This window comes from Oenanthe melanoleuca, chromosome 20 (assembly GCF_029582105.1).
Source record: "Oenanthe melanoleuca isolate GR-GAL-2019-014 chromosome 20, OMel1.0, whole genome shotgun sequence".
NCBI classification, from domain to species: domain Eukaryota; kingdom Metazoa; phylum Chordata; class Aves; order Passeriformes; family Muscicapidae; genus Oenanthe; species Oenanthe melanoleuca.
Window position 1 is genome coordinate 8,629,560 of NC_079353.1, and position 25,234 is coordinate 8,654,793.

The following is a 25,234-nucleotide window of genomic DNA, read 5'->3' on the forward strand; positions in this document are numbered from 1 at the left end:
TGGTGTTTGCAGTGGAGATGCTGAGCTGGGAAACAGAAAGCAGGTAACTCATCACCTGTGTAGCTGCCCAAATAAATGGGAAAAGTTTTTCCCTGTCCTGAAACCCCAGGAGTTTTAGAAAAAAAAGTGTGGAAATTAACCCCAGGGAATTTAGACAGACTGAACCCAGGTGGACCCAGCCTGAAAACCTCTGCAGCTCACACATTTTCCCCCAACTCTCCTCAAGTGAATAGGAAGGGTATGATCTAAGCTGTAGGGAATTTGCAGCAGGCTTGGTGGTTACATCCAAAGATCAAAATATTTTGGTATATGGGGCAAAGCATAAGAAAGAACCAATTCAGTTTTCAGTGGTGCAAACTTTATTAATGCTAAAAATTAATACCTCTTGCTACAAAATATTTACATTTCTTTTTTGGCACAGCCAGATCACAGCAGAGCAGACTAATGACAGGGTTTGACTTAAAGGAGAGAATGATCTTGTGACAAGCATGAGGAGCTGAGTTTAATTTGTGGCTCTGACAAACTCCCTCCCCAGCCACAGACCCTTAGGCTTTCTGTCCCCAACCCTGAGCAGAGTATGGGAGAGATTCTGTTCTCCTTCCTAAATGCCTTTCGAGAAAATTGTGAGGTTGCAGAGGGCTGTGATAATGGTCTGAAGAGCTTAAAAATAAGCAGAGTTCACAAAGATGTAAAATAGCTACTCTGCCTAGAATACAGATTAAGGAGCCCATTAGCAGATGAAGTGGGGGTGAGATTACATGTGAAAATATATATAATTTATGTGATTAAGGGTACATGTACTTGGGCATTAAAAGGTCTTAATTACTCATGTTTATCTCTAATTGCCTAACTTCCTTGAGCAGCTGTAGTGGCTGCACTTGCAGCTCCTTGGTGAAATACTCCCGGTTTTTTCCTCAACACATAATTCACACCTTCTGTGTTTGCCAAAGAACTGCTCACCCCCACACCTGTGCATTGGAATTAATTTGATTCTCGATGTGCTGTCTTTCAGGGGTAGCTGCTGAGGAGTTTTCCCTGTAGGGTGAGTGGGCAGTGCTCTCCCAGCAGCAGCTACTGGGAATTAACTCCTGCCCAGACCAATTAACCTTCCTGTTAGCCATGCACTAAAAACATTATTTTTGTTCCCATTTATTTCCTTTCTATAAGGATTATCAAGCATAGTCTAAAGATCACACAAAACACAACCACGAAATCATTTGCTGGGTAGCCCTTGAGCTACTGTACAAAATATTGCTTTTTTAAAATTTTATTTTTAGATTAAGAAACTACCGTTTATTGCAACTGATCCAATATGGGAAGGAAATGATCTGTGCTTATTAATTCAAATTCAGAAATATGAACTTTTCAAACTTTGCTGGTGCATTTTTAGCTCATATATTTGCAGGAAAGAATCAGAGTGTAAAATTTGAAAGTGACTTTGTGTTGATTAGCTGCAGGACCACAGTTCACAGCCCTGGTTTTTCGACTGGATACCAGGTAGAGCCAGCCACAAAACATGAGCTATTTCAGTCCAATATATAATTACAAATATTTAAGACTAAATCTAAAATATATACATACATAATATTTAATCTGTGCTTGACAGGCTTGGATAATGATAAAAGTGTTGGCTGGAAATGTAATTTGGATTTTTCCTGACCACAATGACCATTGAAATGCTCTGCAGACAAAAAAAAAAAAAAAAAAAAAAAATTACAAAGATGTTCAAAGGGTGTGCTGAAGAGACCAGTGCACTCAATTCTGTCACAAGATTAATTTGGACGCCAAATATACAAATTAATATTTTTAAAAGTTGTTTGTTCAGTTTTTTACCTATGTATTCCCTGTGTTCAGTTGGCTCAACTTCTCTGCTAACCTTGCCATGCCCTCTCACCACAGGGCTGCCCCACATCTCAGTCTTTGGCAGAAGAAACCAGGATGCCCCAGGCCATGGAATTTATTGGGGTGGCCACCAGCCATGGGTGGCATCTGAAAGACAAGAGGGGCAGGAAGAGGTGAGAGGTTGTGTCAGTGTGAGGGTGCTGAGCAATGCCCAGCTCAGCCATGTCCAGTGAGGGCAGGGAAGGAATGAATTTATCTCCAGAAGAAGCTCAGAGCTGTTCTGGTGCCTGGGCTCCAGTTTTTCACACTTTTCCCCATCCAGGATTCTTCCCTTTATCATCTGCAGGATTTTTGGAGCGCCATGAACAGAAGAACTGCCAGTAGGCTTAAATGTTCCCAAAAATCAGGTTAAGCCTGGAGTGTCTGTTCTTGAGCTTCTGAACCTTCTCCAAAACATCTCCTGGCATTTTATTGTCAGGCACGAGGAGCTGCAGGACCAGTATTGGCTCATTTCAGTCTGGCCCAGATTTTCAGTGTGCGAGGGACCAGCCTGGCTGCACTTGGCTGCCACCAAGGAAGTACATCCCAGTCTGCCAGGCACACAGCATCTCCCAAAATACAGCAACTCAGCCTGACCTTACCAAGTGGAAGGAAGGTGTGGAGGGTGGTGAACAGTGCACAGAGACCAGCCCCTCCCACAACAGCTGAGGAGGTGGAGGTAGGTGATGAATGTTGAGACTCTACCTGTTCTGAGAATAAACAACATTTTTTTTTCCTCCTCTAGCTTTAATTCTGGTGAAAAATAAAATTAAAGCCAAATCCTAGAACTTTAACTAAATCAAAGTATTTACCAACTTTACTTAAAGAAACAGGATTCTTTTCACAAGTGCTTATTTGTACAGTTCAAACAAGATATTTTTTTAAAATATAAGCCCACCACACATGCACAGCTCAGCCCAGTCTCTGTTGACACCACTCAGAGGTTAGGAACAAAAATACATGTGTAACATGTTCTGCCTCTTTGCTGGCTTTTCTTTGGGCTCATTAATTAATGTAGGCCCCAAACAACTGGCAAAGCAGACCTTGCTCTAGGGTGGGAAGATGAGCAGGATGCTGTGAGAGGATGGAAAATGCCAGGACTGCACTGGTGCCCCAGGAGGAGGATGGGGGGATGCAGTTTCCCTCCTTTCAGAGGAGAGTTCTTCCATGCTGGGGAGAGCTCAATCCTCCCACAACGTCAGCACTGCTGGGGCTTTGAACTGCACTTCAAAACTGGGGCTGGAGGAGGTTTCTGCAAACCCAGGGAAACAGGTAAATATTTGTCAGAGTCAATTAACCCCCCTGATCACCTCAACGGGCATCTGTGTGAGACAGCTGGAGGGGTTTCAGCAGCACAGAGGGGAGCCTTGTGGATTTACTGAACGCTTTGGGAGGTGGGCAAATACAAAACACTGCAGAGCACGGCCCATGAACTCCTGCACACCCCTCATCCTTTCCATCACTGGAGCAGGAACAGGGGAAAATCCTTTTCTTTCTCTGGGGAGAAGACCAGTCCTGCTTCTGTGGCTTTGTAACAGCTTCACTGATGCCAGCTACTCCAGTTGGGCATCAGCTGCTCACAGAGCACATTGTATGTCCCACCTGCTGCTGCAGGTTCAGCCATGAACACTGTGAGTCATCTATTCCAGGAGACACACCATCATATTTCCACGAATTTATTTCATATTTCCATGAATTTATCGAGTTCTGGCTCCTGACATCCCACCAAGCCATTGCAGGGGGACTCAGGGTGTTTGTTTTGGAAAGAGGCTTTGCTGGACCACTCTGTCCACGATGTCTGTACTGCAGCAGCTGGTGGAGGGGGAGATTCAGACACCCAGCCACCAAACCACCCACCAACGCTCCCATGCTTCCTCTTTCTTATCAGCACAGCATGAAAATGCAGCTTAAATAAGGAAAAGGGAAGAGGAAAAGTAGAAACAGCTGAGCACCAGATGAGATGAATGCAGATGGATGGGCAAGGCTAATTCCTCATCCTCCTACCCCAAACCTGACCCTGCACCTTCGCTGCTCCAACACGGCCCCTGGGACAATGCCACCCTCCCTTTCTCTCAGCCAGAAACCTTCAACTGGATGTTGAAAGTACAGAAGGAAGTGCAGGGGTTGTAAGGGGATCCAGCTGGGAATATCCATACCCCTGAAGGTGTCTTTGAAGGACCTTTGAAGGCTGCTCCTTCTGGACACAGAGACTCCGGAGCTGCCAGCACTCGCACCAACCTCAGGGAACTTATCTTCAGATGAGGTGTCCCACTTCCAGGGTTTTCTGGGATTCACATGTCAGCACGTCCCCTGGTCAGGAAGGAAAGATACTAAGAAGTGTGTCTCCCTTCTGAGAGAGCTGTAGAGATAATCACTTCCATTCTAAGTGTATTCTAAGAGTCTCAGTTTCTGCTTTCCCAGATTTTTTCCAGCTTTGAGCAAAGTGGTTCTTGCAAACTTGTCAGCCTCCATGGTCGAACCTGAGAAATTTCATTTCTAGGGAGAGAAAATCTAATGGCTTAGATCCATTCATCTGGATGTGGGAAAGCTTGGAAGTCCCACCAGAAAAGGGAGATTTCTTGGCAAAGATTCACAATACATCTTTATGGGAGAGTGGAGGGGAAATACAAAATGTCCATCAAACTTCTCACTTTCTGTAGGCAGAAGTCAGGAAGCACCAAGATGTGCAGGTATAGCAAGAGATTTTAAAAGCGAGGAAAAATATCATAGGCTCCTTTCAGCTTCAATGCCAGGAACTGGCAGATGTCAGAGAAATCCTGCATTGTCCTGCCCTGCTCACCTGGAAGGGAAGGACTGGCTCTGATGCAGGACAGGTCACAGGCACCCCTCAGAGCCCTGTGGTAGATGTGATCAACCAAAATGGGAGAGTATGGGCAGAGAAGGCAGAGAAATATGTTTGGAATGTGGTTTGCTCAGTGTCACTCAGGAGATGGAGAGCTGGATTTCATCCCTGTGTCACCTGTCAGGTGCTCGCTCTGCTTCAGCACTACTGGAGGGAGCTGAATAGCTGCTGGTTCCCAGCCTTGTGAAGAAATGTTGACACACCCAGAGCCTCTGTGAACAAGTCCTTCCTGCCCAAAGCTCCTGAATCACCTCTAGGTGTCCCTGAGAGCTCCTGTGATCCATCTTTCCTTCTGCACAACCTTCCTGTGCTCACCAGAGCCTGCTTTTAAAACTCCCCAGGCTTTGAATGACCATCATCACCTAAGCTGCATCTCCTCCTTCCTGCCCCAAGGAGAATTAACACCCTTCTCAACATCCCACAGCGTGAAAAAAACACTGCAAACATCGCCCTCTTCCTTCAGAGGCAGGGAGGAAAAGCAGCATCTCTTTTAGCCTCAGTCATTTAATCTGAGCCAAACAAACACTGGCAGCATTTTTTTACAGTGAAAACATTTTTCAGCTGGAGACAAGGAGCCTTGCACTGTGGGATGGTCAGAGGGTGTTTGCTGGTGTCCCAGTGGAGTTCTGGGCATGTGAGCAGTGGGGCCACCCCAAGAAGAGGAGCAATGGGAACAAGACCTCCCTGTGCAGCCACAAAAAACCTGCCTGTGAACCAGTGCCAGGTGCTCAGTTTCTATCTTAATTTTGGTCTTGGAAAAATAGGGAATGGAGTGAATACACAGGGGCTGTAGTCAAACTGTGGCACACCCCCGTCCAAGCAAGAAAATTACACGGTGAGGCTGCCAGGATGTCCTGACTTCACTTCCCTGGGTCTGGGCTTTCGAGGCTGGGATCCACTAGTCCCAGCCCAGCAGCTGATCCAGCCCTTTGCTGGAGCCACAGCACTCCCAGCCATTACACAGGTAGCACTTACTGTGCCAGATGACGAGGAAAGACATGATCTCAGCTTACCCCAGATGATGAATTTTGTGCAAGCTAGTGAGACGGGAAATTCCCACCAGGACTCCTGGGTGTGAGCAATGGGTTTCCCACCACTGAGCCTGGAAAACAATCATGCAGAAAGCTGGCAGCAGCACAGTGAAAACCCCACCAGCACCGTGTTTCCATGGCTATTGGTTCTGGCACATGTCCATGGGCACAGCTGGATGTGGGCTGCAGCTGTGTGGGTGTGCAGTGGGGATGGGGTGGGTACAGCACTGCTGTGGGGCAGGGTGTCTCAGGACCCAGCCTGATTGCAGTTGCTGAGGAGGTTACAGCTGTGGTTCAGCTCCAAGGTTTGGATCTGTCTTGGTCTCAGATGGCTCAGGGTGTGATGGGTCCCTCTTCCCACTGAGCTGAGAGTTTCTTCTCACCTTGGCAGTGTGCAGTGAGACCATCACACACCCACAGCACCAGGCTAAACAACTATTTACGAGCAAGCAGCAAATTAACTATCTTCCAAATTGTGCTGAGAGGAGCTTCCATGTTATTTAAGTGAATTTCTAAACTTAGCCCAGTTACTGTAAAAAAGTACCTTTGCGAGCAACTACTGTCCACAGAGCTTGACTTCAGAGATGTTTATTTCTAGAGCTAGTGGAAAAATTTCTCACCTTTCAAAGGTTCCAAATATATCTTGGTGCTGGCTGGACCCATTGGCCATCAGAGTTTCCTCACAGGTTGATGGTGGGGCCACAGCTCTGACAGTGCCTCAGGTGTTGTGGGGAGAGGTGGGGGCTGACCCCTCCTCAACTTGGTGACCTCTTCACCAAGGACCTCATGGAGGATCATGTCAGCCTCAAGGGACACCTTAGTTAATACCCTAAAACAAGTGGTTTTTACTTCAGGACTCAAAAGCATTAGTCCTGGCCAGTTGCACCACTAAAAGGAGCTAATTGCAGTGCCCAGGTCACTTTTGGAGAGGGGTCAGGAGCCAGACAGAGGGCAAGGCTGCTCTGCTGAGCCCAGCCTGGGTGGCCAGACCCACACGTGCAGGCTCCTGCCCACACTCTCGGCTGCTGGCTCCCTACATCATCACTGTATATAAAACAGGATATGTTTTCTTCACCTTAGCAAATACACAAGCAGAAACTATGGGTTATGAGAGGACATTGCACCTGAAGCAGAGGGATGTGCTGGGCTGATGAAGGGCTCCAGGAGAACTCCTGTCCCTGTTGGTGGTCACTTCTACAGTGTGAGATTCCTCCAAGGTTCAGCTTAGCTCAGTAAGGGATTCAGCATTTACAAGGAATTGCTCCTAAGTAGGAAGAGGGATGACTTTGGAGTCTTCAGACTTCAGGACTGATCTCAGCTGTGTTAGACCTCAATGGGTGTTTCACTGCTGGAAGATCACAAAAGAACGTACAGGAGCTCAGCTTGAGTTTACTCAAATCACAAGATGTGGAGATCAAATCTTCCAACTTCCAAGCCAGAAGGAAGATCTCCCTTCGTGATGTGTTAGGAGGAACCAAGCTCTGGAAATGCTGGACCTCTACAGGGCTCCAGAAATGCAAAAATCCCCCAAAAACTCCACTTTCTATCCCTGACAGGGTGGGCACCAAGGTAGCTGGAGCTCTTGTTGATGTTTTGGGGTGGGACTGGGTGAAATAAACATCTTTTAGCAAAGATGGAAAATGAGCCTTTCTGTCAGTTGATAGGAGGGGAATATTTTACTCGAGCAACACAGTTTGTGCATTGCCTGGAGAAAGTTTTGTTCACATGTACCCTGGTTTCATTTTATTTTACCCCAGTGAAGAGAAGGCTCCTGCTATGGAATCCACATCAACCTGCTCCAGGCATCAGGACGCTCAGGGACCACAGCAGATCCTGACATCAGCAAAGGTCAAAGCCCTGCTCAGTCCTGTATGGGCTCATGTCACCATCTGCTACCTTGGAACATGGGTGATGGGTGATGCCCAAGCCAACAGATGGGAGAAATAAACATGACAGAGAAATCCTGCAAGTTCCATTATGCCTTATTCTGGAGCGAGCTGCTGTCTGTTGGTCATAAAAGCATCAGAGGGTGTCTCTGCCAAGAGAGTGCTTGAACCCAGTGATTTATCTTTTTTGTTCCCCCTGATGCTCATTAAAATGGGGAATTTGCCGGCTGCTGCTATATCTAGCTGAATGCATGTGCTTCTTGGCTCCCAGCAAGGTCCTCGCTGCAGATACCGTGTGCTTTGGCAGCCGGGCCAGTCTGGGCTGCAGGATATTACGCCTGGCAGGGACACAAACCCCTTCCAGTTCCTGGAATTTGAATTGTCTCGCGGAGTGCTGATTAAGCAGTGCTTTCAGTCTGCACCCAAGACAAAACCCTCTCCTTGCCTCGGTGCGGAGGCTCAGCTGCTGCGTGGCAGAGGGAGCTGTGCTGGGTTCGCTCTCCCCGAGCCGCCAGGGAGACAAAAATCTCAGAAAAAAATCCCAAATTGAAAGCTTTGCAGTTCACAGTGTTGGATTAGCATTTGCTGCTAAGGGCTCTGTCTTTTGTGAAATAATAGATCATTAAAAACCACCCTCTCCACAACACAGCCCCAGTGTCCTTACCTCAGTGTGCACTTGGCAGCTGCTGCACCTCCCAGTCTGCCCAGTTGAGATCACTGCTGCATGTCCCCATCTGCCTTTTTATCTGCTGGGGATGAAACTGCCTTTACCAGCCTCGTTAATGAGAGATTTGATATCTGGGGCTGAGTGGAGGGAGGCAGCTCCAGTAACTGCCCCCCGTGCAGCACAAAGCACAGTCCTGCTACTGGCCCTGGAGCTGACATGCCTTTCTCCATAGATAAACATGAAACAGGGGTGTCTGCAGGACTGGCAAATGGGGGATGGCACTTTGCCCAGCACCTGCGGAGAGGTGGCTGGTGTTTTGGGGTGATCTGGTGCTGGAAGGTGAAGCTGAGCTGATTAGATCCCTACAACAGGCAGCCTGGAAATTCAGAGGGCTACGGGAGCCATTCTGACACCCTGGCATTGCCAGTGCCATCCACTGTACAGCCCCCCACAGGATACCCAGCTCTGCTGGTTCATGGGGTGCTGCTGCTCTCTGCAATGAGGGATTCCCCTCCTGCAGTGCTGCAGTGGGGCCAGAGATACCTCACCTGCATTTTCCCTGTCTCCTCGCTGGCACAACCATCACCCCACCTGCTGGGTGGGGAATGGATGGAAATACCCCTCTGGCACACGTCTCAGCAGCTCACTGAGGCCTACAGCATCTTGAGTTGCTTTATGAGAGAGACAAATATACAAAGGGGTCTCTTGGGTCACCTCTCTCTTGTTGGAGGCTCCCAGCAAGGTGAGGCTGTATTGATACACACCTGGGCGTTATTCCTGCTCCATGCTCAGCTCTGTGCCTCCCTGAGCTCCTGGTCAGCCTCTGCTGCTCAGCAGGTCTCTGGGGCAGCTGGGTGCAGCCAGCCAGGCTCTTGGACATGCTGTCAGTCCCTGCACAGGCAGGAGTTATGGGTCTGGGATCCTCAGTTCTTGTCCCAGTCAGAGCTGTGGGGATGAGAAGCAGTGATCTGCTGCTGCCATGGGACTGCCTCCTCCTCCCTGCACTCCATCTCTGTGCCCTTGGCCAGCTCAGGAGTAGGAGTTTGACCTTGGTGCTCGTCTTCATGCAACTGAAGAGTCAGATCCTGGCTCCAAACCTGCCTGTGGTGAACCCAAAGCTGGTGAGGCACATGGGGACCAGCATCTTGCTTACCTGGGGCACTGTAGCATGGGGGGATGAGAGCAGCAAGCCCTGCTGCACGTCACACATGGCCACCGATGATGGCTCTGAGCACAGTGGGAGGAAGATGTGACAGGCATTGCAAGCAGCCCCTCCAGCTGGCAAGGTGTCCTTGTGACCTGCAATAACTCAGTTGTCCCCTGGCATGGTGACTGTGTGGGTGTTGTAGGGAAAAACACCTCCACACCCACTGCAGGATATGGCTTTCAGATGCTACAGCCATTTCCCCTCCCTGGGGACAGACACACAGACACAGCAGAGGGAGCACAGCTCACTGCTCTCCCCTGACATACCCGTGGCTGGGCACTGCCAGCTCAGGTCAGTGCTGGGGCCATGGGCAGAGTTCCTACGGGCTGTGACAGTGGCAGTGCCCAGCCCAGCAAGTGGCTTCATCTAAAACAGGGACAGCTGCTGACCCAGCGACGCGTGTGGCCACCAGGCATCCCCATAAAGGGGTACCTCTGCCATCTGCTAAGCTTGCACCGAGGTGGGGTGACCCTGGGGCTCCTGGCGAGTCCCAGCCCTGCTCTTTCTTATGAGCAAACCCTCCCTGCATCCCTCACCGAGCTGGATTCACTTCTCTGTCCCAGCGAGAGCCCGGCTCGGGAACCGGCAGCTAAGAGATGACTTGAACAAACCCGCAGCCCCTCTGCCCAGCGAGCCGTGCCCCGCTGCTCCCCCCGGCCCCGAGCGGGACTCTGTGTGCCTGCGTGTGCGCGGAGGCATTCACCAGCCTATAAATCTCCTGGCAGGGCTCTTTCCAAACTCCGGGACGTTCCTCAGGGGAAGAGTGCAGATGCAGCTCGTGCGTCAGCGGCCGCAGCGGGCTGCCCGCCGGGGCTGAGCTCCCGTCCCGCATTGCCCTGGCAGGTTGTTCCCGCAGGTCCAGCCAGCGCCGCCGCTCCAGCCTAGCGCTCACGGTACGTGCTGCGGGAACATCCTCCCACTGCTCGGGAAGGGCTGCCAGGGATGTTAGGAGGTGTAGCAGCTGATGGATGAGGGGATATTCCACCGTTTTCTCTCTCTTTTTCAAATTTTCTCTTAAATAAAATACTCTGCTTTTGCAGCGGCTGTTTTTTCTTTCCCTGAGGTAAAAGAGTCATGAAGGTTTCTCCACAATGTCTTTTAAGTCTTGCCGTGCATTTCTTTATCTGTGTGAGATTTCTGTTTGTGCTTTGGATATATTCAGCAACCCAAACTCCTGGGAAGTTACAGGGCAGGCAGCTGAAGTGACTCAGCATACTCCTAACCATGTCCTGTGCCACAGGTACGTGCCATAAATGAAAAAATCGGGGAGACTTTCTACTGATTTTATCTTTTTTTAAATCAAACAAGAAAACTGATTCCCCAGGTATCTCCCTGACAGTTCTGGGAAATTTACTCTGATAAATAAGGTTATTAAAGAGATTAGTTTAAATATTACTATTTTTAATAGGGGAAAATGACTATAATTAATAGGGAAAAAAAGAAGAAAGTTTGCACCTAAACTTGGGAAGTGGTGCTTGCATGGTGTTTGCAATCCTGAGTGGTGTCTGCATTGTTTTCTCTCCTAGATCTGCACACCAGCAGCGGGGACCATCAATCCCCCTTGTCCTTGCTTAACTCCGTGCAGAAACAGAACCCTGCCGGCCGATCCCACCGAGCATGGCTGTGCTCCACCTGCACCTGTACCTGACGGCCTTGGGCTGCTGGGTGACACAAGTGTCCAGCTCCCTCCTGCTGCCCAACGCCACCGAGCTGCTGTCCCCGCCCGGGGGCTCGGCCGCGGGGCTGCTCTGGGCCGGGGCGGTCCCGCGGGGCCGGCGGAGGCGGCACCTCTCTGCCCACGACATGAGCGCCATCCTGGACTACCACAACCAAGTGAGGGCACAGGTGTTCCCCCCTGCTGCCAACATGGAGTATATGGTGAGTTGGGCTGTGGCACGGTAGTTTTGGGTCTGGTGGGCTCAAGGGGCTCACCTCTGATGTGGGAGACCCAGCCTAGCAGGGATGTCAGGGAGCTGGGCTGATTCCTGGATTCCTGCCCCGGAGTATTTTTTGTGTCCCAGGGGCTGAGCAGACCCATGCAGCCTCTGTGTAGGTGGAATGGAGTCCCAACACAGAGAGGTTTCCTCATGAGGGCAGATTTAGGATCTGTGAGCCTGTGTCTGGGGCATCTGGGAGCTGGCTACAAGCATGAAAAGCTCAGGTCCCAACCCAAAGCCCAGGTAGGAGCTTCTCCCCTGATTGCATCTGTGAGGGATGACCCCATCACAATCTCCAGGGTCCCTTTTGAGTGTTCCAAGTGGCGCCTGTTCCCAGGAGAAGAAATGTGCAGGAATGAGTCAAGGAGAGAAAGCACACCTTGACAGGTTGGGTGATTCCAGATGAGGCTCACCCTGGGCAGAGTTTTCCCAGTTCTGTCCACCCTGCTTGGAGCTCCTAACCCAGCCCTAAAATTCCTCCAAGAGGAGTTATTTCCAGCCTACACAGGGCAGGACCCTGAGGTCAGGAGCTGCCACACACTGCTCTGTTCCCAGGAAGGGGCCAGAGCTCTGAGGGAGCAGCTGGGTGGTCCCTGGATGCAGTCTGGGAGGAGCACACAGCAGCCCAGCTTGCTGGGTACCAGAGCAGGTCAGACATGCCCAGGAGCATCCTGCGCTACTTCTTGCTTGGCCTAAATTCCTGCCTTCCAAAATAGCTCACACAGGCATCTCCCCAAAGGCGTTCAAGATGGGTGAGGGAGCTTTAAATAATGCATGAAGGAACCAGCTATGCTCACCGGTCAGGCTGTGGCCAGGGCTGCTCTGAGGGCTGGGACAGCTGTGAGCTGCAGTGGCAGGACAGGGCTGCAGGGTTTTACCCCTGTGCTCAGCTCCACCTTGTTCAGGAACTCATTCCTGGAGGGAATCACATACACAGAGCTTGCAGTGCTGCAGGGCATCCCTGCTTTGCTATGTTGTGTGTCCAGGAGCTGTGGTGGCAGCTGGGGAGGTCCATTGCTCCTGGACATGCTCCTGTGCTTCCTTCCCCTGGGCTTTTCTAGCCTGATGCATGAGTCAAAATTTTTGGACACTCAGAAAAAAAATTTTGGGTGCTCAGAAAACTCTCACAGCACAAAGGAGCAGGTTTCTCCTTTTCCCTCCTTTGGGAAGCCAACACTCCTGCCTGCCCTTTTCCTTCCAGGTGTGGGATGAGCGGCTGGCCAGGGCAGCGGAGGCGTGGGCTACACGCTGCCTGTGGGACCACGGCCCCCCTGAGCTGATGAAGTATGTGGGACAGAACCTCTCCATCCAATCGGGCAGGTGAGTGCCCTGCAGGCAGACTAAGCTCCTGGGAAACCCCCACACCCAACAATGCTGGACGAGGAGCAGCAGAAACCCCTCATTCAAGGAGCAGAGAGGCTCTGAGCTGGCATTGCAGGAGAGTGAGAAGGAGCTGAGAGGCACATCAAGGACCCGGGGTGGAGGAGAAGGGCCCAGCTCTTGCAGGAGGATAAATACAGGAAAGCAGAGGTGCCTGCTGCTCCTTTGGGAAGTATGCCATTACTCCCCTCTCTGCCAGGCACCTGGACCAGGGGGATATAGGTCCTGGATCTCCATGTGGCTGAGTACTCAGGTGTCTCTGGTCCTCCAGCCTCCAGCACAAGTGGGCTTGGCACAAAGATATCATTACCCCCTTTTTCCCATGAATGCTTGTTCCTAAGGGGCCTGGCTTCCAACCATTTCCCTCCTCCACTTCCTCAGTGTGGAGCTTTCCCTTCCTTTCCTTCGCCATGCCCTCTGGTGTGGAGGAGGTCCACCTCACCCACAGCACTGTTGCAGGTACCGCTCTGTCATGGATATGGTGAAATCCTGGCACCAGGAGAAGCAGCACTACTCCTTCCCCCACCCCCGGGAGTGCCACCCCCGCTGCCCGTCCAAATGCAGTGGCTCCATCTGCAGCCACTACACGCAGGTGAGCACTGCAGGGATCCAGGGGCAAAGGGGGCCTTGTGCAGCTCACAGATCTCCTCCTGATCCAGGATCAAACCCTGGCAGCTGCCACCTTCAGGTCAGGCAGCAGTCCTGGTAGCTGGCACTGCATCTGCTGGAGGGATGCCGGTGATGCTCTCCCACCCTGGGCATTTCCAGTATTTGGGCTGTTGCAGGAAGGTCCCACTGGAGAAGGAGCTGGGACCTTCTGGCCGGTTGACAAGGAGGTTTCCATTTTTTCAAAAGCTTTTTTCCCCTCCTTTGGCCTTTCTTCCCTCACTGCACTTCTGGAAACTTAAAAGTGGTGCAGAGAACAAAAAGTCACTTTGTACTTTTGCCAAGAATGAATCCTTTTGTCTGTAATGGAACAGCTTCACAGCACCCAGCTGTTTCTGGCTCCCTGGGAATGCAGCCCCTTCAACTGCAGGCACATCCCCACACAGCCTGGCCAGCACAAGGTGGAAAACTCCTCTGTTTCTTTGCCTGGCAACAGAGCTGTGCCAACCACTAACTACCTCTTCTTCATGGCTCCAGCCTTCATCTGAGCATCTGCATCCCGATGTGGCTCATCCATGGGCATACTCAGGGATGTTCTCGGTTGCAGAAGGGCAATATACACTTTTTATGGAAGAGATTTAACATGGAGAGGCTTTAGGAGGAGCTTCTGTCTTTGCTTTACCTCCCTGTGTGCAGGGTAAGCTGCTGACCACGATTCAGTGTGAGGTTTAGGAGCTAATTTGGGTAAATTGGAGCAGTGACCCAGACTCTGCTGCTCATGAATGTGAGCTTGGCAAGGTAATCCTGTTTGCAGGCAGTTTGCAGGTAGGAGAGGGAGAACAAAAAGTCACCCTCTGGTAACAAAGCACTGCCTCTGATGGGACAACATTCAGCCAAAGAGATTGGGACAGAGCCCTGTACTGTCAGCCTGGGGCTTTCAGCTGTGGGATGTCTGGGTGGATGGACACCAACAGTGTCTGTTCTCTGTCCTGGCACAGATGGTGTGGGCAACCTCCAGCCGCCTGGGCTGTGCCCTGAACACCTGTGCCAATGTGCAGGTGTGGGGCAGCACGTGGCGCCATGCCATCCTCCTCGTCTGCAACTACGCCATCAAGTAAGTGACTGGGGGAGAGCCCACTGTGCCATCCTTCCTCCCCACAGCAGTGTCAGCGGGCTGATGATGCTCAGAGGTGATGCCTCCTCTCTTTTTAGGGGCAACTGGCTGGGTGAAGCGCCCTACAAGGTGGGGCGGCCATGCTCAGCCTGCCCCCCCTCCTACAGCGGGGGCTGCTCCAACAACATGTGCTTCACCGGAGTCAAATCCAACCAAGTCAGCTGGTTCTAGGGCTGCAGCAAGCCCAGGAGGAGCCCCAGGAATGGAGATGGGGTGAACAAGAATTATTTATAACACTGACCCCCCAGCAGCCTGGCTGTCCAACCTGCTTCATCCCTAATGCCACGTAGGAAAATGCTTTTCTAATACACCTCTCCAGCAGTGTTGTCTGGCTGCTTCCCACTCTGCAGGAACTAGGGACAGTTCAGGTCCATATTTTCTGAAACACGGATGGTTTAGGGGTGCATGGAGGGAGTGGGGCTGGTTGGCATGGCCCCTGCTCTGCAGACTCGGTGGGCTTTCCCCACTGCCCCCGGGTGCCAAGGCAGAGGCTAGTGGAAGGGAAAACCAAGATGTTCACCTCGTGATGAGCAGCTGGATAAGTGGGGAGCCCTGAGCACGCTCCTGCTTCACAGCAGCCCCTCTGACCGTGGGTCCCCCAGCTCTGAGCCCCCAATAAAGCAGCCTGGAGACCCCCATGCTTGTGTTGGTTCTCCCTCACTTGCAGCCTGAAGCCTCGGGGTGACACCGAGCCAGTGCTTTTGCTCTGGTTTTGGGGCTAAGCAGCGAGGGGGCTGCAGAAGCCCTGGGTGGGGCTATGGGCACAGGAGATGCCTGGGCGCTTTGCTCCATCGTGTGGGAAAAGCCAGCACTGCTGGGACACGGGGTGATGATGACACTGAAGGGCCACAAACTCCCTGCCCTCTCCAGGCTGTCCCACACCACCCCACTACTCTACCTCGCCCCCAGTGCCACTGAGCACCCCATTATCCACATCCCCTCCCTCTCTAGAACCTCTCAGCACTCAGCAAACTCCAGGATTCCTGAATTACAAGTCCTTAGATTTGAGCATCCAGCTGTGGATTCCTGTTCTGCATCCAGCAGCACTCTCCCCACCACATGCTCCCTTGGGATGTGCTTTTCCATTCAGAGGGGCAGATGGCCTTAATTTTGCCACCTGAGGGCTGCAGGGTTTCAATAGCTGAGATGCTGGGGGGATCCTGAGACTGGCAACAATTCCTCTGTGCTCCTCCAGCCTGGCCTCTTCCTGAGATGTACAGGACATATGAAAGGCTCTGTGCTGATGGACAGTTTTTCAGCTTCAGCTGTGGATTCCCCATGTACTTGGTGTCCTCTCAGCAACACTTCTTGCATATGGCCCTGCTGGCCTCAGCACAGCCCCTGGCAGCCCAGACTGCTCTTGCCATGGAGCCCCCAGTGGCACAGGGACTGCCACAGCCTCACGGGGAGGTTGTGGAGCCCATCTGCACATCTGCCACCATCAGGTCCTGGATGCAGCAGTCCCAGGAGGAGCACAGATGACCATAAATGGCTGTGGCACCTTCATTTGGGGAGCAGAGAGAGACAGGGAGGAGCTGCAAGCACTCTGTGCCCAGTCCTGTGCTCAGGGCATCACCCTGCATCCCTCCACAGCATCCCCACAGCTCCTCATCCCCAAGCAACCCCTCTGGTTTGGCACTTGGGGACAAGCCCCGGACTCATGGCCTGGCATTCTGTCCATTGTGCCTCACCAGGCTCTGCTCTGCCCTTGCCAGTCCCTACACTTGTCCTCCAGACCCTGGCCCCCCACACTGTGTTTGCCCTTTGCTGTATACTTGGCTCAGACTTGGTTTTCCCACCTTGGATGGGTGATGGCACAAAACCCAGCAGCACCTGGGGCACTGCAGAGCTGGATCCAGCGTCCGTGACTCCCCGTGGCCAGGGGTGAACCCAAGCCTGGCGGCTGCCCCAGCCTTGACACCATCTGGAAGTGGGAGCCCCAAAAGAGTCCAGTAAAAGCCGTGTTTGAGTTTCTAGCTTGGCAGCAGTTACTATAGCTACAGCAACAGCACCTTGCAGATTGGTTTCCATAAGAGCTTGGTTACTATTTAACATCTCCACCCACATTAGCCCTGATTAAGCGAATCAATAAGATAACAGGAGAGGCAGGTTTCCTCGCCCTGCCTCTCCGCGCTCCCTCCTGCCTTCACCTAGATCCTTAGTCAGAGACATTTTTATTTATTTATTTAGATTTCTTTTCGATTCCTCTACTTGCTCTGGTTTTCGCCCCAAGTGCCCATAGCAGTAGCCGGCGAGACATGGTCAATGTAGGCACCCAGCTAAGCGCTAAGATGGAGGCTCCATATGGTGAGTACAGCGTTCCCATCGCCGCGCTGCCGGCCCGGCGTGGCTGGCGGGGAGCGGGGCTGCCACGGCTAGCAGCCCCCAGCCCCGGCCCGCCCTGCTCCCCGCCGGCCCAGCCACCTGCAAAGGCTGGACATGGAGGCAGGAGAAGGGCTCTGCTTGATTTTGCTGTGATGTAAATCCTCTGTATGCGTTTTCTCTCTTTCACTCTGTTTGACCCAAAGAGGAAGGCACGTGCCCGAGGGAGCAGAGCGGCCCCACGTGCTGGCAGAGGGGCTGCTGCTGCTGCTGGGCTGGCAGCATGAGTGGCAGCAGTTTAGAAAAGGTGCAGTGCTCCCCCAGAACACACAGCCAGCCCTGATGCACCAGCTGCAGGTTGCCTGTGGTGTGCCTGGGCAGTGAGCGGACACAGCGGGCACCTGCCTGCTCCTGCTGGGCAGGTTTCCCAGCAGGGAGTGCAGTGCCTGGACAGGCACCAGCCTCCAGCCTCTGCAGGGCACAGCATCAAGTGGCACAATGCTGCCTGGGCAACTAGCAACAGTGAGATGCCTGCCAGGCCTGTGTCCGTGCTCCCGGTATGGCACAGTGGGCACCAGTCTGGAGCAGCCCCTGTTGTGCTCCTCGGCTGTGCAAGAGCCAACTGCCAAAAAATGCACTTGGGGGACAGGTGCCCCTATCCAGGCTGACATCAGCCCACAGTTATCCGCAGGATGGATCAGCTGTGCCTGTGCTGGAGTATCCCCAGACAGCTGGTTTGGTCCTGTGTGTTCTGAGAACCCCTGGAGTTCCCGGAACTCCAGGCTGTGGAGTGAGGTCCCAGCAGCTGAGGTCTCACAGTTATGCGGTTCTCCATCACATCCTCATGGCTCTTCGGCACTTCCTTGTGGCTCTCTATCAGATCCTCATGGCTCTCCATCACTCTCAAGGGTTCTCCATCATGGGACTCTCCATCATACTACCTTGCCTTCCCTCACTCTGTTTTTCATGTCCTGCTCCTCTTCTCTTTCACAAGCCTGCAGCCTCAGCCCAGCCCACCTTCCAGGTACTATGTGTGCAAACCCAGGTCCCAGGAGGGCTTGTGGGACTCCCAGGCCACCTTCTCACACTTTGCTCATGGCCTCTCTTTGGGTGGTTGCTTCCCTTGATCCCACAAGTGTCACCTCCAGCCCTAATCCACCTCTGTTGTGGCATTCATGCTGCCTTGTGCCCCCTTGCCACAGCCCCCAGCACTTCAGTACCCTGCAGATCACTTTATTTCAGGTCACACCACCCCATGGTGAGCCACAGCCAGACACAGGGCATATCAGCATAGGTCCATGGCCTATGGCGATGGAAATGTGAAGGAATTGTATAGTATGTGCTGTAGTGTCACTGGGCTGGAGCAGGCAGTTGTGATTAAGCACTTATGGAATGCTGAGTTTTAAACTGCTTTTATCAGGTTGCTCATTTGTGCATCCCCAGCCCACAGAAGCCAGGTCTCTGGAGGAGCTCTGTTCACTCCTGCCTCTGAGATCTGGAGCCTGCACCAGGAAAATGCCCAGAAAACTGTGCAGATTTTGGTCTGTTTAGTTCAGGATGTGTCTTTGTGTCCAGCTGGTGCTGCTTGGACAAAGTGCAAGGAGCTATGTGATGAAGGACACATGTGAGCTGGTGAAACAAAGGATTCATACCTCTGAGATGTGCAGAGGGTCGGATCCTGGAGCGAGAACTGGCCCAGGAGGAGCCAATGCTGAGCATCCTCCAGGCTGAAACCTCTGCTGCTGGTGGGAGATGGCTCCTGACCCACCTAGCTCACAGGGACTGACTGCACCTCATTTGCAGGAGAAGGGGAGGTCCAAGGGATGTTCACATCAGCCTGGGAGACCTGGTGGTGCAGGTGGCCAGGCCACCACATCCAGGGTGCCTGCATCCAGCTTTGCCCCAGGGTGCAAAGCCAACTTCATTTCTGCAGTGAGCAGCTGGCTTTGCCTGACACATGCAACACCAGGAGCTGAACAAGCTCTTTAATCACTTAGGATGAAGTTATCCTGCCCACTTGCAGCTGGCTCGAATGTGAGCAGCCATTTGCCAGCCCTGGCACATCAGTGACCTTAAACACAGGCAGGTAAACATTTCTGACAGTAACTTTCACCTGATTTTTTTTTTTAATTTATTAATTATGATTTTTAAAGTTGGTTTTGTTTTAATTTTTCAGTCTGAGAGTCAGTAACTGAGCCACGTGCTGAGCTTGGGCAAGTGCAGGCAGAGCCAGGTGCTGTGGGGTGGATGGGGAGGAATCACTACCCATCCCACCTGTGGCTGCTCTCCCCATCTGCTCCTGTGGCCGAACCAAAGCAGGCTCTGGCTGACACTCACTGCAAGCCTGGGGCCAGGCAAGAGGGAGAGAGAAATAATAGCAATAAAAAAGTGAGATGGGCCTCCCAGACTAAAGCAAGAGAAAACTCAGAGTGTTGGCAAAAGGAGGGGAGTCCCCATAAATAAAATGGGTGGAAAAGTTATCCAAATAGAGGTGAGGAAGGTGGTGGGATGGGGGACTGGGCAGTGCCTGGCTTCCCCAGCAGCTCTGTAGGGCTGGGCTGGGGCTGGGCAGCAGAGTGGGCACAGCAGCCAGGATGCATCATCCTGCAGATGGCAAAGTGGTGGCCAAATTCTTCCCAGGGTCACTGGGAAGTTTATTCCCTTGCAGAGCAGTGGGGGAGATCACACAGTGGTGGTGCTGAGCCCCAGCCATGCCCATAGTGATGCCCTTGCAGCCAGCAGCTCCCAGCCCTCAGCAGAACAGGCCATGGAGCTGGCATGTCTGATGGAGACACACCAGGCTCCTCCAGAGGAGCCTTCAGCCTAGGGGAAGGCCACAGAGTTATTATCAGTTTCTTTTGATGGATGGAAAGATTCTTCTGATTTTCCCTTCTCCCCATCCATTTCAGGAACTTCAGGATTTCAGCATCCATCTGAAGTCAAGGATATGGTCTAATGAGGAAGCTTGGCACTGGCATTCAGCCTTGGCATAGTGAGCAGGTCTGGCTCTCTCTTGGCAGTGGTGGCATCAGTAGGAGCATCTCCCCACTGCAGTTACTGCAACCCTCCCCATCCATCCCTGCCTCAGACTGTCACCAGCATTTTCCCTAAACAACACCTTGGGGGCACTTGTTTCCCTCCCATCAGACCTGAGCCTTGTGTAAAGGAATTGGAGGATGCCCAGCCAGGCAGTGACTAACATGGCCTGTCCCTGAACCCCAAGTGGGTCCCTGGAGGAGAAGGGAGTGATGCTGCAGCTCTGGAGAGATGTGGAGCTGGAGGCACATTCAAAATCCTCACCAGCAGCTGCTGAGCTGGAAAGGGCTGCACTGGTGCTAAATCCCTGCAGGAAGCTGCAAATAGGTGTGTGAGAAGGTGGAGGATGGAGAGGGGGCAAGGGGAACATCTCCTCCTGGGCAGCAGGGAAGGGATGAGCCCCTTGATCCACTTTTATTCTCCCACTGAGACTTGGGCACAATATGGACAATTGGTCTCAATCCCAGTGCAGGCTGCACCACTCCTTCATATTTTGGATCTTCTTAGAGCTGGGGATCCCCAGGGCTGGTGGTTACAGCAGGGACCAGCACATGGTCAGGGCTGGCCCTGATCAGTAAATCAGCTTTGGAAAACAGCTGAAAAATGTGAGACATCACTGCTGCTCAGGAGCTCTGGTCAGATGTGGGGAATAGTTTCAACTGAGGAACATAAGAGGGGGCCAATTTTCTATTTTAAATTTTCAGTGCAAATGCATAGAATTTTTTACAGGCTTCCTCTAGATATGACCTGAACTGAGCTTTTCCTCCTCAGCTGCTCATGTCAGCTGCTCTTTAATTCCTCTATTTACCCCTTGTTCTCTGTGTCCACAACCTGGCAGCCAACAGGGACTGATGGGTCTTGGGACACCTGGCGCAGCACCCTTCCTTATCCCCTCTCTGGCCATCCCTGCTGGATGGTGGAGTGTAACACTGGTGCTGGCAAGGTGAGCACTTTCCAGTGCCTGAGCAGGGTATTGGTGCAGCCAGGAATAAGTGCAGGTATTTGCTGGGATGCAAAAGGGACAATCACTGTGTTCGCAACTTGGCCTGCTCCCAAGAGCTGTTTGCTGGTGCTTGGTGAAAGGTTCCTTGGGGAAGAGCTGAGGATGCTGCTCTTTGTCACAGGGTGTCTGCACTTACCCACAGGGCTGTGACTGCTCCCACCTCATTCTCCAGACATTCATGGGGCCAGCAGCATACCCTCAACTTTGGCTTTGCTTGAAACACAATGGTATTTTTATAGGGGGAATGAGCCCAGAGGACTGCTGTCAGCAGGAAATGAGCTCCAGCTCTGGAAGGTGAGCAACAAGTGGCTCAGGAAGGCTTGAGGAGTGTCTGAGAGATGCTCTGAGCTCAGCAGGGCAGGTGTAGGTCTGCCAGTCATACTCTGTTAGTCATCTGCTGCCATTTCTTAAATGGAATCAAAAAATGTTTACTTAGCATGAGTGCAAAGGGGTGGTGAGTGGTGGTGGTCCCACAGACAGCAAGGGCTGGGTGAGTTTCTTTTACAAACAGCAGTATTTACAGCAGCACCAGGGCCAGCAGTGGGGGACAGGGCAGCACACAGTGCAGAGCCAAGAGTACATCAGGGGATGTCTGCAAGTACCTCTGCCAGCAGGCTTGAGGTTAGAACAGGGCAAAGACTTTAAAAAAACATCCATGACTGTTTGTGTTCAGGCTCCTTCTCTGTTTGCTTTCCTCAAATACTCAAGCAAACAAGGTTCCTGGCAGAAATGTATGTGGAAATGGCAAATGTTGCAGAATTTTCATGGAAGGTGAATTTCAGGGTAGCAGCTGTATGGTGAACCTGGGGCTGAGGGCTCTGCTCTCCTCTCCTGGGCAGAGGCTCTGGGGCCTCTGAGCAAAGCTGGGTTCCAGAAGCAATTACTCCCAGGAACAGCTCCTGTCTAAGCCTCAGCCTGAGCATCAACAGAGATTACTCAGCAAATCCCTTTGGGAAATGCACGACTCAAAAACTAAAGGTAGGCTCAGGGTGCTGCACCAAAGGGGTGGGAGGAGCATCTCATGCAGAGCAAGTGGTTTGAAAATGCACCAGCAATCAAGGAGCAAGCAGACCCTGGCTCTGCGAGGCTGGACCAGACTTTGAATCCCAAAATCCTGCAGTCACCAGAGGGATTCCAGCTGCATCCCCACAGTAATGGAGCTCTGGTGCTGAGAGACAGATGGGGACCATCACTGTGAGCTCAAGCCCTGTGAACCTCCAGCACCAAGGTGTCCCTGAGGGCAAAACTGCTGCTGGCAGCTCCTGCTGGGCAGAGGATTGGAGGTGGGGAATGGGTGCTAGTGTGTGCCTCCATCATAGGTGACCAGGCACAGCCCATATCCTCTGTGATGATGCTTGGGGAGCATCTTCTCCTCGTCTGCACATCCAAGTTGACAGCCTGATTTTCATCACAGACCTCAGACCTTGCTCACTCCACTCCAGACTTCCCAGGGCAGCATCTTACCTGCAGCTTTGCTCATCCATCTGTCAGGGTGGGTGCCTCATGTCCTGTCACTGAGCACAGGGAACCCAAACCCCCCAACCAGTGGTGGGGACCAGCAGCCACCTTTCACCTGCCTCTGCACCAGAAACCTGTCTCAGCCATGGGTGTGTGCGAGATTTTATAGGTGATAAACCCTGGGAAAGTGGGAAACACAAGGAGAGACTCACACTCAGCTTCCTGGCATGGCCCAACGCTCTGGTTAGGAGAGCCAATGTCAACAGATAGACCCAAAGGAAGGAGCAAAACCAAATACATGGGCACTTCTCAGAACAAGAGCTGTAAAACCTGCACAAACCTGAAGAAGTGCCACAACACCAGTTTATATGGTCAGAATCAACAGCTGAGCCCACTCAACATGTTTGCCAACACACAAACGACAGCCACTGTGCTGGGTTTATGGCCCAGTGCCCTTCATGGAGGCAGATCCCAGCTCCTCCTGCCCCACTCAGCCACTTCTCTCTCCCTCTCCTCCCAAGGGATGCTGATCATTTTCCCACATGTGATAAAAGGCTGCTGCTGCTCCTCTGCAGCATTCCAGCCTGCCCTGGCTTCCATCCAGCTGGACAGTGCCTGCATCCCATCCAGCAGGTGGGATGGCAGCATCCACCCCAGCACCCTGATGAAAAACAGCAGCTCAGCACGGGAAGAAGGTTCACTGGTGCTAACACCACCCAAGGAATGTTGCTATGGGCTGTGAGGCTGGGCATGATGTCAGGGCAGCACTGGGAGGCTCAGCAGAAGGTGCAAAGTGACAACTACTGCAGGTCCCCACACAGCTCAGCCACCTCTCACCTGCAGTCATTGCAGCTTGAGCACATCCTGTGCCTCAGGTGGAGGTGGCCCAGCAGGGAAGAGTGGACAAAGCTCTGATGGATGCCTGAGGGAAGCAGCTCATGCAGTTTAGTGCTGGCAGGCCAAAGCAGCAACAGGAAATGAGGAGTGGAATAAGGAGGCAGATGGACAAAGGGACAAACAGCCAGGTTTCAGACCCACAGCCCTCCCCTGCATCGAGTCTGCTGCTACCATGGTGGGACCCAGGTGGTGGAAGCAGAGCCAAGTGCTGCCTGTGGCTCATGCATGGGTGTGTGCCTGCAGACTGCCACTGTCTGGGAGAGACGTCTGTTGACTTGGGTGTGTTTCCTGTTACAGCCACTAAAACCTGTGTGGCAACACAAGGGTGCAGGGAGGTGTCATGGGGTCACACACAGTTCAGTCCCAGCCCTGCCCTTGAAGCTGCTCCCTGCTCCACATGGCAATGCTGGGCATCAGCCCCTGCTGCCCTGCCAGCACACCCCTCCCTGGGCACAGAGCTGCTGGTCACTCCCCATTCCTGACCCACCAGCAGCATTGTGGAAGTTGCTGACTGTGGGCACTCCATATTAACTCAAATACACATCAGGCAGGGCTGAGTGGAAGCAGGAGCTTGTGGAGACAGGACATGAATGGTTTAGGAATGCTTTTGCTCCATCAGACTTGTTCCTTCAGGATGGTGCTTGGGGCCCAGTGTCTGTAGGCAGGAATGAACTCTCTTCTCTTTTCCTTGGCATGGAAAAAGCAGAGGTGGGCTTGGCAGGAAGAGAGTCATCCGAGGAGGAAGGAAAATGTTGGATAATGGGTGTTTCAGATGGCTTTGTCCCTGAGCTAGTTCTCTGGACACAGAGGCCAATGAGACCTGGCCCTACTTGGGTCACAGGCATGCAGCCCAAGGATGAATTCAGAGGTGCCCAGGTCTCCCTTTCAGCAGTTCAGTCACTCAGTGCCTGTGAAACCCTAGTGAAGTGCCACTCTATTCCCTCACAGGATTTTCCTCTTCCATTATAAACAGGGCCACACTTGCCAGAACACACTTCCTGAAGAAGAGAAAATTTTGGGTGCTCAGCAGCCTCCCTGCTCCCCTCTGGACTGAGCCATCCTGTGATGTTAGCTGGGAGGGGAGACCAAGGTTGTTGCTCAAGGATATGGTGTTCTGGCTATTTATATAGAAACACTTTAAAGCAAAAGCAGTCAGCTTCTCTCTGAGGAGCCAGACCCACCCTGCTGTTTGACACACCCAGGCACATTTTCTGGATCTACCTCCAGGGCTGCACATACGATCAGGTATCCCCTGCCCTAAAGAAACCCAGTGGCAGGCCACAGATCAGTGTGAGGGACCTCAGAAAGGTGGCCCAGAAAGCAGCAGGCACTGCTTTGGGCACTGACAGTAGGGCACAGACCCAGAGCCACCTTATAATTTTCCTCTGGGCAGTGGCCAGAACCCTTTAAAACCTGCAGCTCTGCTCACAAACTCCTGCTCCCCATCAAATCTCATTGTGACCAGCATTAAGGGATTAGCCTGCCCCTGCCTCTGCGCCACAAGCAGCTCCTGGGCATGGCTGGTGCCCTGCTGCCCACGGGGGGCTCACCGGCTGCATGGCCCCAGCCTGGGGCCAGGCTCCCCTAGCTCTGCCCACCAAGCTGAGAGCCCCTGGAAGATGAATGGCAGCAGATACCACCTGCTCCAGGAAACACCAGGTACCCCCCCTGCTCCCTCAGCACTTGCAGCAGGGAGAGAAGCAGCTGCATAAGCAGCGCTGCAGAGTTCATGTAAATGAAGGGCATTGACAAGGCCACCAGTGTGGATTTGGAGCTGCCAAAATGTGCTCATTCCCACTGGTATTGCTGGTCACCAGCAGCTGGGAACCCCCATGTCTCTGGTTTCTGTTTTGCTTTGTGCAGGGTGAACATACCAGGCTTGTGGG

General features: G+C 52.5%; 2 protein-coding genes across 3 annotated transcripts in view; both read left to right on the top strand.

Moving 5' to 3' along the window:
* The first annotated feature begins 11,083 nt into the window (after positions 1–11,083).
* R3HDML (R3H domain containing like) lies at positions 11,084–15,171 on the top strand. Its single transcript, XM_056507802.1, has 5 exons — positions 11,084–11,413; positions 12,674–12,792; positions 13,312–13,444; positions 14,457–14,572; positions 14,671–15,171. Exons 1-5 carry the CDS (start codon positions 11,153–11,155, stop codon positions 14,801–14,803), a joined length of 762 nt encoding a protein of 253 aa, XP_056363777.1. The 5' UTR covers positions 11,084–11,152; the 3' UTR covers positions 14,804–15,171.
* Positions 15,172–16,719: 1,548 nt separating this feature from the next.
* HNF4A (hepatocyte nuclear factor 4 alpha) overlaps positions 16,720–25,234 on the top strand; it is a 34,920-nt gene continuing 26,405 nt past the window's right edge. Inside the window, exon 1 of one of the 2 annotated variants that reach the window (XM_056507780.1) lies at positions 16,720–16,939. In XM_056507780.1, the coding sequence (XP_056363755.1) occupies positions 16,891–16,939 (49 nt within the window). In that variant the 5' untranslated portion in view covers positions 16,720–16,890. The remainder of the gene's footprint in view (positions 16,940–25,234) is intronic. The other variant, XM_056507779.1, reaches the window with a different exon arrangement.

What these genes read in the sequence shown, in the direction of transcription:
- R3HDML (XM_056507802.1), top strand. Translation starts at nt 11,153, where the DNA reads ATGGCTGTGCTCCACCTGCACCTGTACCTGACGGCCTTGGGCTGCTGG. An exon ending in CTGCCAACATGGAGTATATG is followed by an intron (nt 11,414 to 12,673) that starts GTGAGTTGGGCT and finishes TTTTCCTTCCAG; the next exon opens with GTGTGGGATGAGCGGCTGGC. An exon ending in CTCTCCATCCAATCGGGCAG is followed by an intron (nt 12,793 to 13,311) that starts GTGAGTGCCCTG and finishes GCACTGTTGCAG; the next exon opens with GTACCGCTCTGTCATGGATA.